Genomic DNA, 13,549 nt, shown 5'->3' with positions numbered 1-13,549 from the left:
ATCATATCACCAGTACCAGTACCAGCACCAATGCCAGAACCACCAGCACCAGTAGCAGCCACCGCAGCATCCTCTAACTTTGCCGGGAGACCAAAGCATGGCCAACTTCTCCTTAGCCACCATATTGGAACCTAAGCTGCTATTTCATTAGCTCTAAAGTGTTTTTTTTTGATTTCATGTAGAGCAGCGGTTCTCTCCCTGTCTTACATCTCTACATCAGCATTTGGAAATGAGTGTTCCAGGGCACCAGTATGTGTATTAAGCCCATCAGGGGTGTTTAAAAGTTCTGGCTCACCAAGCTCACACTGACTAATCCCCTGGGCTTTAAAAATATTTGCTTATGATACTATATTTGTGGTGCATTCTGCATCTCCAAGCAGATTTTCCCTCACTGCCATCAGGAAAGCCTGTCCCTGCAGGGTGTGTTCTCAGCTGTCTCGATGTGTATTCAAGGTCATTGATATGCTCCTCTTGCGGTGGGCATAAACATTACTGCAGAGAGATGAAAATGCAGATAGTGCTCCATTTGTCCTGTGCAATTTATCTTCATTTCACTTTAGTCTGACCACTTAAAGTGGAAGCTATTGTTTTTCTTAAAATTACTGTTAGATAAAAACTTTAGGTGAAAGAGTCCTTCTTAGGGAGAAAACAATTGCATTATCAGTCTCACGTGAAATATGAATCATCTTGGGCAATATTTTGGATTATGTGTGTTGCTGGTTTCCACCTATTTGGGTAGACAATGATCAGGAGCAGAGACAATATAGTTTTAGATATTATGATTCTAGAAGACCAGGGACTGGGTTTCTGTGCTCTGAGACAGCCCTGTCCTCTGGGGAATCACACATACACAGTCACTTGGGAGGGTAGAACCCTCAGTGAATTCTCGTCTCTTGTGTCTTTTATAAAACGTCTTCCCGAACTTAGAAGTTTGCCTTTCTTATGGGATCCTTAAGTTTTCAGATTTCTAGTTTTCTGATTGCCCAGCAGCTATTTTCTGACTGATCTCAGCTACTTCCATGGAATATGTTGCATTCATACTGCTAGTCTTGTTCCAGACCTTCAACTCTGCCTTGGTCATTAAGATTGGGGCATTTCTCCAAGTTCTGGCTCACTTGTGTTCTGAATTCAGTTCCCTTATTCTGGCTTTTAGGATGCTTGGCTTATTTATTTATTTTTTTGGTCACCCTGTATATGAGAACCTACCACCTAATCCAGGATGACACATTGTAGGTACAGAATAATTGTTTGTTGAATGGCCTACACTATGCTGCACACAGTGAGACAGATAACACATTTTTTTTGATGTTTATTATGTCTTTTGTAATAGAAATACAAATGAGTTCTTATAGAACAAATGATGGGCTCCCAAGTGACTTAGGGAACTGACTGAATCATCCATTAATTTGTTACATAGTCGCTGGCCACCCGTGTGAGCTCCCAGGTGTACAGCATAAGTAATTCTGACAGATGCCCCATTCTGATAGAGTCGATAGGATTGTACTTTGAGGGTTTTCCCCAGAAAAGGATGATATCGTTTCATAAAGGAAGAAGGTATCTATCCTTCCATCGATAAACAGAAATAGTTGGTGAGGTGTGGCTTTCATCTTTGACTATTGTGAAAATTGTATCCAAAACTGACATAAAAATAGCTTTAAATTTTAAAATAGTGTATTTTATCCAATGATATGTAATGGAAAATTGTCTAGAAATGAATTTTCTCATTAAACTCTTTCAAATCTCAAATTAAAATTAAAATTGGTAATTTTTAATGTCTCAATCAGTAAAGGCAGCTTAGTAGATCACACATTGTAGAATTTTGCTTTTTATTTTTCAGTTTCATGATTCTTCTTGCTCCATATGACAGGAATAGTGGCATGTAATTAAATAGGGTTAAAAATATATGAATAAATTGAGAATTGGCCCAAGTTGCTCTTAAAAACATACTTAAGTTTTTTCCACTCAAGTACTTCCAGAGGCAGTAGTCACTATATTTTGTACAATTCTGTTCCTTTTTCTCCTCTGTCCACTTTTTTGAGGCATAATTTACATTAAGCAAAATGCATACACTCTAAGTGTGCACATTAGTGCCTTTTGAAAACATTAACACTTGGATAGCCACTAGCTGATCAAGTTGTAAAGCAAGCATTCATTCCACCAGAAATTTCCACCGGACTCATTCACCATCAGTATCCTCTCCAGCTTCAGCCCCAGGAAACCACTAATCAGCTTTTTGTCACCCCAGGTTGGACTTCATATAGGTGGAATTACTTACATTACGTGCTCTTTCTGTTCTGCTTCTTTGGCCCAGCGCGGTGTGGGGAAGGTTCACCCATGCTGCTGTGGGGGTCAGTAGTGTCTTCCTCTGTACCACCGAGTATGGTCCCACTGTTTATCCATTCACCTGCTGATGCACATTTGAGTTATTTCCAGTTATTGACCCCTCTGACTAAGGCTGCTGTGAACATTTGTATACAGTCCTTCCGTGGACACATATTTTCTGTTCTCTGGGGTAAGTATCAGAGAGTGGAGTTGCTAGATCACATGTCAAGTAAATGTTTACGTTTTATCAGAAAATTACCAAACTGATTTCCAAGGTGGCTGTACCTTTCCGTGTTCCCCACCAGTATTAAGATGAGAGTTCATATAGAGTTTAATAGAGTTTTTTTTTTTTTTTGTTCCATATTTTCTCCAACACTTGATATGGCCGGTTTTTAAAATGAAGATCAAAGTTTTGGCCACTCTATGAGGTGTGAGGTGGTGTTCTGTTTGGGAGAATCCTTGAAAGCATATAAATAACCATTCCTTATAAAAGTTTTAATTTTATCATTTGTTTATTTTATATCAGTATAGACTCATTATATTCTGTTTTATTCAATGAGTTAGAATGTATTACTTTAAAAATAAAGATACAAGATTTGAGTTGTCTATCAATTTCTCTGTATATGGCCACAATATGGAGGTAGTTGGTTCTCTGGCCTTAAAATATAGGCAAAGCTTTTCAGTTCTCATAACTAGCTATCAGTCATGCCCTCTCCTTGACCTGACCCTAATACCTTTGGGCTTTTATCATATCTTGTTTGCTCTTATAACATTCCTTTAAAAAAACCCAACTAAAATCACAATAGCCAAACTATGGAAAGAGCCTAGATGTCCATCAACAGATGAATGGATAAAGAAGATGTGGTGTGTGTGTCTCTCTCTCACACACACGCATGCGCGCGCGCGCGCATACACACACACACACACACACACACACACACACTGGAATATAATGCAGCCATCAAGAATGAAATCTTGCCATTTGCAATGATGTGGATGGAACTAGAGGGTATTATACTAAGCGAAATAAGTCAATCAGAGAAAAATAATTATCATATAATCTCACTGTTATACAAAATTTAAGAAATAAGACAGAGGGTCATAGGGGAAGAGTGGAAAAAATAAAACAAGATGAAACCAGAGAGGGAGACAAACCATAAGAGGTTCTTAATCTCAGGAAACAAATTGAGGGTTGCTGCAGAGGAGGTGGGGTGAGGGGATGGGGTGGTGGGTGATGGGCATCGGGAAGGATATGTGTTGTGATGAACACTGGGTATTATATAAAACTGATGAATCACAGACCTGTTGCCCCTGAAACAAATAATACATTAATTAAAAAAAAAACCCAACTAAAATAACAAGTAGTTGAAAGTTGCGATCTAAAGGGTCCCAACAATCAGTTCTTCAACCCCCCCCCAAACATTATACAAGTTTAAACTTCATTGAATCGTTAGAAATTAGTTCACACCCATGGTGGCATTCTGAGTTTATTTATTGCTTAAAATTTTCTTTTAAAATATACTTCACGGTCCCTGGTCCTGGGCTTAACTTCTTCTCTTTCTTTTCTTCAATCTCATGAGGTACCCCAGTGCCTCTTGTTCATCAAAGCAACTGCCTCCCACCTTACCTTCCCTGCCCAGCCCATTCACCACATGGTTTATAATGTTACCTACTCTCCCGCCAGTCTTTGAGTTGCCTTGACCAAATCTCATACTTGTATGGGGAAATGTTTACTTCCTCTGCTCTGTTCTTGGGCTGCCGAATTCTGCTGAAGAAGATTTAGACCTTGCTCAGATCCTCTAAAGTTCATGTTTTATGAAATCAGTGGGGATTCAGTACTGCCTGAGAGGGATTTGGACTGAACACAGTCCCTTAAGCAAAGCTGTGTTCTAAAAACTAAAAGTTGTCAATACCTGATGTTTATGTATTGACATATCTTGAAGTCAGTTCTAGGTCCTCCTTTCTTATCACTTTATACTCTCTCCCTGGGATCAGTTCTTGCCTTTAGGTGCCTTTTTTTTTTTTTTTTAATATGCCTATATGTGGCTACAACTTTCTGTTAGATAGCATCATTTTATTTTTTTAAAGTTGTTTTTTTTTTAAGATTTTATTTATTCATTTTACAGACAGAGATCACAAGTAGGCAGAGAAGCACAGAAGGAAGAGAAGGCAGAGAGAGGAGGAAGCAGGCTCCCTGCTGAGCAGAGAGCCCGATGTGGGGCTCGATCCCAGGACCCTGGGATTGTGACCTGAGCCGAAGGCAGAGGCTTTAACCCACTGAGCCACCCAGGTGCCCCCTTTTTAAAGTTTTTTAAAAACTTTTTGACATAGAGAGAAAGAACGTACAAGCAGGGGGAGTGGCAGGGAGAGGGAGAAACAGGCTCCCGCTAAACAGAGAGCCTGATGTGTGGCTCGATCCCAGAACCCTGGGGTTCCAATCCAGGACCCTGGGATCATGACCTGAACTGAAGGCTTATGATTAACTGACTGAGCCACCCAGATACCCCAGATAGCATCACTTTGTTAATTGCCTGGAGGTGATTATATTTTCATATAATTTTCATTTGAGATACATTTTTATTTTATTTTATTTTATTTTATTTTATTTGACAGAGGAAGAGAAAGCACAAGCAAGGGGAGCAGGGATGGAGAGGGAGAAGCAGGATCCTTCTGAGCAGAGAGTCTTATACGAGGCTTAATCCTAGGACCCTGAGATCATGGCCTGAGCTGAAGGCACATGCTTTGTGTGTGTGTGTGTGTGTGTGCATGTGTAAACATTTTCTTATATTGGGCTTTATATATATAATCGATAAAGTCAAAGTAATATATAAATATCACAGTACAAAAAAGGAAAAATATAAATGGATAATGCTTTTACTCCATGAAAAAAAATTTAACATTCTAATTTTATTTTATTTTTTTTCATGTTCCAGGAGTCATTGTTTATATACCATACCCACTGCTTCATGCAATATGTGCCCTCCATAATACCCACGACCAGGCTAACCCATCTCCCCAATTCCCTCCCCTCCATAACCCTTAGTTTGTTCTCAGAATCCACAGTCTCTCATCTTTCATCTCCCTTTCCGATTTACCCCAATTCACATTTCCTTTCCTTCTCCTAGGTGCCTATTTTTTTTAAAACCATGTTTTAGAGTTCCTGAATAAACATGGTAAAACTTATATTGGGCATGACACGTTTAGAGCTTCAGATCATATCCGGCATCTGAGCTCCAGACTCCTCTATGTTCAAGTGCATCCATTTGGATGTCTCAAAAGTAATTAAACTTCAGCAAATATAGACCTAAACCCAGAATATTTTCTTCTCTCCAAAACAAAATCTTTTTCCATTCAACCGATTGGGAAGGCCAGAGTCTCGGACATCATTTTTGGCTTCCATCTCTCATTTCTGTCCCATGATATGTTGCTAGAATCCTGTGCATTTTACTTTCTAAATAATTCTTACATATCTGTTTTCTTAGCACCGCTCCTGACATTCTAATGGCTTACTAATTAATCTCACTGTGTCTGCGCTGTTCTTTCCTCTCATCTATTCATATCATAAGAGCCAGAAGTATATTTTAAAAATGCAGATATGATGATCTCATTCTCCTCTTTGGAGAACAAACAACTGAAACCTATAATGGCTTTCTGTTTATTTTAGGGTAAAATAGGAAGTTGTTAACATGGGCTACAGAGCTTTTCATGGTTTGGTACCAACCTACCATCAGTGTTATGATGTTCTACTCCTACTTTGAATTTTCTTTTTTATATGACAATATATTTCTAAGTTATCTTTCCTGTGTGTGGTAGGCCAATTTGTACTTTATTGAAAAGAGAGAAAGAAAAAGCAAGAAATAATATGAATAAATAATTGCTTTATTGATAATGTATTTCATAAAAGAAATTTAGACATGTAAGGGTTCCAGATATCACATAATCCAAAAAAGTGAGGGTATCTAGGTTAATAAGTTTGAATAGTAGGTATGATTTTTGAAATAGGTGATCTGATTTCAAATTTGGTAGAAGATAGAGGGTTTAAAACATCCTTTTATCTTATGTTGAACATTTTGTCCAAAGGGGAATTACCACTGGGAGATGAAGTAGGTTTACATGTGTTTATAGAAGGGGAGAGATAGACAGATGTGCTATTTCAACCATTACATTCTTAGTGGCTATGAGATGGGATTGGAAAAAGAATTAGAGAAGCTGTTGTTTCTAGCAGTCCCTGTACTGGAACAGCTGTGAATTTCCTCTTAGTAGCAGCAGGGTAGTTGCACCTAAGGGGAAGAGACTCTGCCCAAGAAGAGGATGCTGTTGGTCTTATTGTGCCTGATGAAGAACAAGAAAGGGTGATCGCAATGGAAAGGACGAGTCGGTGGTGATCCGACATCAACAACTACCGCTGTAGAGCTTGCAGCCTCCGTGCCCTCTTCAGTCACCTCCACAAAGGACTTGTGTATGACTTTAGATACCAGGAGATCCTTCGTCCCTGTCATGCCTGAGAGGTTGGCTCTCTGTGGATTGAAGACATCCGCCATCCCCAGGGCTCTCAGTGTGTCCTTGAGGTCATAGGTCTCTTCCAGTTTGAACCGGGGTAAGTATAAATCCACATAGTTATCACGCATGTTCTGTGAGCTCGTCCATTCTATTAGTTTCTCAGCGGTCAGTTGGTCTTCAAGCTACAACAGTGGAAAACAAACAGCTCACGTGATTCTCATTGGATGTCAGACACGATTTATTTAACATTGGGTTGAATCGTAGAAAACTTTTATTTAAGCAGTAAATGCAAATGCAGAGATTCAGTTTATCACATCTTATCTGAGCAGGCAAAAATAACAGTCACAAATACATATTATACAATTGAAAAATGTATTATGTATTCATGACTGTTATATATAAGCATAAATGTGCAAATATCTATACATGTCTATATATATGCACAATATGTGCATACAACAGAATTATTAAATAAAGTTATTTTGTAAGAGATGAACTGTATGTAAAACTCTCCATATATGACATGCGTCTTTTTCAAATGGACTTCTCTTGTTAATATCCTTGTGTACATAATTTTGTACATCCTAATTGAAATAATTTTTACTGTGTAGGCACTACTTTTATTCCTTTTTCTTGCTTGACTATTTGTAAATATTTCTTATATAGATATATATTTCTCTAATTGAGTTTAAATTGTTACACAATACTACTTCTAAATTGATATTAGATGTATATATTTTTACTTAATATTTTTAAGCATTCACTATGTATCAGTCCCTAAATTAAACTATTTGTAATACAAAGATGTGCCAAAATTTGAATTTTTCAATGTGTTGAGCCACTTCTGTCCAAAAGCTTTTGCCTTGTTTGGATTAGTTACTTCAGGTCAAAATCCCCAGGACTGGGATTTCTGATGTCATTGATAATGAGGATTGCTGAGCTGGAGTATGAATACTGTCATGCCCTTCACATGTATTGCTGTATTACTTTCCCTGAGGATCTCCAGGTCCACTGTTAGCACTGTATCTATTTTGGGTGCGGCAAGTTCACTGTGACTTTAGCAGCATGACTGGCTGTTGGGGTCATTGGAAGCTGCCATGTTTGGAAAGTCCTGACTGCGTGAGTCCTTACTGCTTAGATCTTTGCCTTTGGTATTTTTATATATTAACTTTATTATAACAGGTTTAAGAGGAAAATTATAATCCCCTCACACACCTTTTTTTTTTTTCCCACTCTGAGCAATGAGGCTCCAAATGACTTTTGAGTTCTTAGGGACAGAATACTTCCAAACTGAAAAGTAGGCATCAAGATAAATCTGTTTGTCTATTATCTACAAGACTACTGTGATTTGATATTTAAAATGTACCTTTTGTTGTTTTAATTTGCTTCTTTTGTTTATGAGTGAGCTTGCAAATATTTCCATGTGTCACCTACATATGAATATTCATTTCCTTGTCTTCAAATAAATAGACTGGAATATATTAGAAGTTCTTATGGTTGCAGAATGTTAATGTGTGTGCCTAGGTAGGTTTCTTCTGAACTGACATTTCATAGTTTCATCAGAATATTAATGGGACCTGTGATGTTGAGATTTTCTGTATATTCGTCCATATGACACTGTGATATTTAAGATATTTACTCTTTGGGGTACCAGATTCTCCTTAACAGTTCTTTTTTAGGCTGTATGCAGAGAAGAAACTATGTACTCTGTACTTGAACCCTGTTAGCCACCACCGCCAATCTGTGAGCATTACTTCAATGAACAGCCTATACAAGCATTGTACTACTAGGAAATCAGGCAAATAGTGGAAGAATTGGAGGTACAAGATTTTACCTTCTGCAGACCATCCACTTCATCTGGCAGCAGCAATATCGTGCTTAGATCTTTGCCTTTGTATGGTACTTCAAGGATCTTGGCTTGTATGTCCTCCAGTGAGGTGAACTTAAAAACATTGACTTGTTTCATCATTTGCACAGGTTTGCTTGTATCCTGTGGTAATTAATGTGGCAAACAAATGCCAAGGGAGGCATCAGTCAAAAGAAGATAATACTATTGAGAATACCAAAGACATCCTCCTTCCAAAGTTTTAACGTTCCATTTATGACTGTGTTACATTATTATAAATAAATTACTATACCTTGTTCAGCCAAAATTCTTTTTCCACAGTGTTTTTTTTATCAAATTTGTTGTCCCACTGTCCTTTGAAATAGACGGCATTCACCAGAACCAGCATGGTAGTAAACTCAAGAGAGTTTTTGGGAAGCAGATCCTTGATTTTTTCTGCAAAAGAAAGAAAATCAAAGGTCTGCTGGGAAGGTACAAGTGGTTTGTCTGGAAGATGCTTTGAAAGTTACAGTGGATCATTAATTATTCACACAAGTCACCACTTTAGGGACTGTGAGCAGTAATTCTTGAGGTGCAGCTTTCCTTGTGGCACCAGCTTGATGGAGTTACCCTCACTGGAGACACCCCTTCTTGTCTTTGGGAAAGGTGTTCAGATGCTCTGTCTTTGGGTGACTTCAGTCATCTCACACAGAATATGGATGCATTGATTTCAGCTACTCTTGTAGCATATCCATTCCCACCCTCGCTCTCTCCCCGAATTCTTCTGTGCCTTCATTCTTCACTCCTCCCTCTTCTCTCCCTTCCTTTCTATTTTTTCAGCTTTGGGCTTACTGCTCTGAGGAACTAGGGCTTGATTTTTCTTTAGGACAAAGGGCATGAGCTCCGTCACCTGAAACACATGCCCTGTGCTATCAGGTTGTCTTCCTCTCTATTCTCCACTTTGAGAATTTAAAGGATGTGAACCAAGATGGGGTCTGAGCAGAGTCTTGGGATCCACAGAGGTATTGTCATCTATGGCTATGAGCAAACACAGATTGCCAGCTGTGTTTCTTTGTAGTTGTCTTTCTTTTATACCTCCTGGGTTCCCCTGTTGCGTTCCACATTTACCTGAACCATTCCATCATCTGTAGTGCCCTCCTCCAGCCTCTCAGCAAAGCCACCTCCCTCAACCCACTGGCACCCCGTATGGTGTCAAGAATAGGTTTTACACATTCCAGAGACTCAAAAAAAAAAGTGGCTTATGGGTGATCTCTCATACCCTACCATGAGTTTGGCTTTCCACCCAGGAATTAATCTTCTTACGACTTTCTTCTGGAGCATTGTTAAAATCAACAGATTCCACACTGCTCAGGTAAAATTTCTTAACATTATCCAGATACTCCTTTGATGTGGGAAGGAAGAAAGGAAGAATTAAGAGTAATATATCCATAACTATATATTCCCAAGTTAGTTATCTTCAATCTTGACAAAATATGGTACAGGAATCTAGACCCTGAAGGAATCTACATTGTCTTGCCCATGTTTAATTTATACAGCGTGCGGGTAATGTGAAAAAGAAGTACAGGCTGGCACAAGAATGAGGTCTTTGAAAGCTGTATCTTCTGGACATAGGCTGGGGCAGAAGAGGCTGTAGGTTGCAAGCTGCAAAGCATGGTGCTCTAAAGGAGATGGTGGGCTTCTGGGACTCCTCAGCAGTTCTACCAGTCCATAGGGTTCTTGCTTTTACTCATATCTTCTATTCTGGGCACTCAGTATCCCCTGACACTTTCCCAACTTCCCATAGAGACTCACCACGCCTGCCCTCTCATCAGTATCCCAGTAGCCGTACATTTTCTAGGTCATTGCCCACCAAAATTTACACTGTGTGACTGAATGGTGTCAGATCATTGGGGGCATCTCATGACTTCCTTTGCTGCTGAACCCCCTCTTGGGTTATGAAGTAATCCCTAAACCCACACTTTATATTGATGGATTACCCAGTTCTAGGGCACGTCATTTGGTATAGTTGAGGCAAGGGAATCTTGTACCCTGTGTGAATGTTCTGCCTGTGGGTCAGCCAGGTTCATCTGCTTCAGTCTCTCCCATTTGGTCATTGGAGGACATAGGACCCAGGATTCAGATTAAAGATGTGGCAGGCCAGATGAAACTTACTTGAAGAAACTGATAATTTTTTTCTCCATAGAGCTTGTTGGTGATGTTCAGTTCATGTGCATCAGTGGGTTTCTTTAATTCAATCAGAAGCTTTTGAAATTGATGGTGCACATTTCCCAACTTTTCAACCTTCAAATATAAAAAAGTAGGTTCACTGCATTCTCTGTCAATGGAAATATAAATACTAACCCCATGTAAACTATTAGATCCAAAGCTAAAGTTTGGTAGTCCCACAGATGATATTCATTGTTATTCCCTGATTTTTGGTGGATTTACTTAAATATTCTTCAGAATCCTTACATTCAGTCTCCTCCAGGAAATTCTTTCTTCCTGCTTTGAATAATCCAATCTTTTCACTTTTTAACTATAGATACCCCATGATTCTGCCATTGGATTGTCTTTTAATTGGTACAAAGAGGTTAAGCTTCCCAGCTACACTTAAGGTCTTTAAGGGCTAGAGGCACATTTAATTTTAACAGCCATTAATAGTATGATAATATTGAATTTATATATTTCAGTTACAGTATGACATGAAGCCCTTTACTTTCTTAGATTGTATTTCTTCTAAGACCTGTTGACCATGATCTACAGCTCTTCATTAATGATATCATATTCTAAGTGTAGAAGCAGCATGTGCAGTGGTAAGGGTTTTAAATCGGTATCTCTAAGTCTTTAATCCTATTCAGATGAAAACAAGAAACTCAGAATTAAATAAACTTTCCAAAGGGATGCAGGTAGCAGAGTCAAGTTTTGAACACAGGTCTGTCTGAATCCAAAGCCTTCTGTTTGCTAGCTAAGAGTTTTAGACCTTAAGGCTATAACTATATATCTCATCTAATAATTTTCTAAAATGTGCTTGGATGTGGAAATCCCACTTATGAATTAATTAAAATTATATTATTTTAGAAACAGTGTTGTGATTACTGTAATTATTATTAGTCTACATAATAATACATAAAATTTATCAGGGTTTCCAGTAATCTAGGCACTGTTATAATGTTTTGCATCTGTTTGTATACATTAAGACAGATTCTTTTATTACTCCCAGTTTACTGGGATGGGGTCACTGTGCCTCAGAGTGGTTGTGTCTTGTTCATGTTCCCTGTTGGTGAACAGCAAACCAGGAATTTGAAGCTCTTTAGGCACAGTGTTGATCTCCCTTCGGGAGACAAAAGTATGAAATAAATAAGTATGTTATACGAAATGAGATACAACTCTGTCCAATGTATTTTACCTAAGATAGTTCTTAAAAATGGGCTTTTCACATACTATCTGAAATTCCTAAATTAAAGTATGACCCTCTTGAATATGCAATTCTCCTACTAGACCCAAGACTCTGTGACTCACATTGTCTGTTGTAGTTCTTCCTTCTGTGTTCTCTGTGACTTCATTAAAGTGAAGGACCTGGAAGAGACAGGAAGTGGGGCAAGAAAATTACTCAAAAGATTGGGAAATAAAAAAGAAAAAAAGAAAGAACCCAAATCCAAACAAAATAAAACCCCAAACCAAAACCAAAACCAAACCAAAATACTAAACAAAGGAAAAAGAGAGTTCAGTGTAAGCATTTGCTCCTTGAAAAAACCAGACACTACAAGGAATCCTGTGTCATTATTTATTGCTGAGAAAACATGAAATGTTTTGAATGAATTTAAGTCAGTGCATCACTTCTCCCATTACTTTTCCCTGTAAGCCTTGCCTCTGTTTGTTGTGCGATTGTGAGAGTTCATCCCAGCTATCAGAGTAAATCTAGGCACGGGAAGTGAATGGGGCAGAGCCCTGGGGAGGGCATGTGCCCCCTACGGCTCTGTGCACAGCGAGTCAAGGGAAGGCTTGCTCAGTCTCCTGTGCTGCCCAGCCAGATCTGTGGTCACCTGCATGCAAGCCAGCCGAGAAATCAGTCTAAGCTGGTCAGGGTATAGGAAGCGGACACCTACCTTCTCCATTTCGAATGCAGTGTTTTCTTTGGCTCCTAGGAAGGTCATGGCTAATGCTGATGAGATGGAGAGAGGGGAGTAGAAGACGTTGTCATCCTTTTTTGATGTTTTGAACTGTTGGAACAGATCAAATGCGAAGTGGGTGTTTGCTGCACTGAGTGAATTCATGGTGACCTTGGTGAGATCTGGAACTCCTAGGAAAAAGCATCAGATTCATTTTATGACTTTACTGAAGGGAAGTTTAGTCTGTAATGAACTTTTCTTTTCTTTCTTTTTTTTTTTTTTAAGATTTTATTTATTTCTTTGACAGAGATCACAAGTAGGCAGAGAGGCAGGCAGAGAGAGAGAGAAGAGGAAGCAGGCTCCCTGCGGAGCAGACAGCCCGATGTGGGGCTCGATCCCAGGACTCTGGGATCATGACCTGAGCTGAAGGCAGAGGCTTAACCCACTGAGCCACCCAGGCGCCCCTGTAATGAACTTTTCTTAAAAGGAATGACTTATATTTGGATTGTGAGATTCTGGCAACTAAAGTTTTTCTTCTACTTTTCAACCCTCTTTCAACGTATTTGTATTAACTTCATAATTAAATGACTATCAAATTACTATGTAAAAAAAAAGCTTTCATGAAAAAGTAACAGAACATCTTTATCTTTCTTCTGTCACTGGCAGTTCTAGGCCTGGGTAGGAAAGGCTTTGGTACAGACCCCAGCACAGATTCAGCCGGCTCCCATGAGGCACCTCTCTGCCTTTTCACTCCGGGTTCTTTGCGAGTGAGAGACTCTCCTCCCCACCACAT

The 13,549-nt window shown here is 39.0% G+C and overlaps 1 protein-coding gene across 1 annotated transcript; it reads right to left on the bottom strand.

Annotated features, from left to right (window-relative positions):
- Nucleotides 1-6,181: 6,181 nt before the first annotated feature.
- SERPINB3 (serpin family B member 3) lies at nt 6,182-12,921 on the bottom strand (the record flags this gene model as incomplete). The annotated part of the gene is made up of 7 exons (XM_080821600.1): nt 6,182-7,004; nt 8,657-8,812; nt 8,961-9,103; nt 9,932-10,049; nt 10,820-10,948; nt 12,167-12,223; nt 12,754-12,921. The coding sequence occupies 7 exons, from the start codon at nt 12,919-12,921 to the stop codon at nt 6,603-6,605; spliced, it is 1,173 nt and encodes a 390-aa protein (XP_080677726.1). The 3' UTR covers nt 6,182-6,602.
- Nucleotides 12,922-13,549: the final 628 nt, after the last annotated feature.

This window comes from Martes martes, assembly GCF_963455335.1.
Source record: "Martes martes genome assembly, chromosome: 13".
Taxonomy (NCBI): Eukaryota; Metazoa; Chordata; class Mammalia; order Carnivora; family Mustelidae; genus Martes; species Martes martes.
Note: the sequence above shows the minus strand (reverse complement) of the source record. Positions and strands in the feature narration are given on the sequence as shown.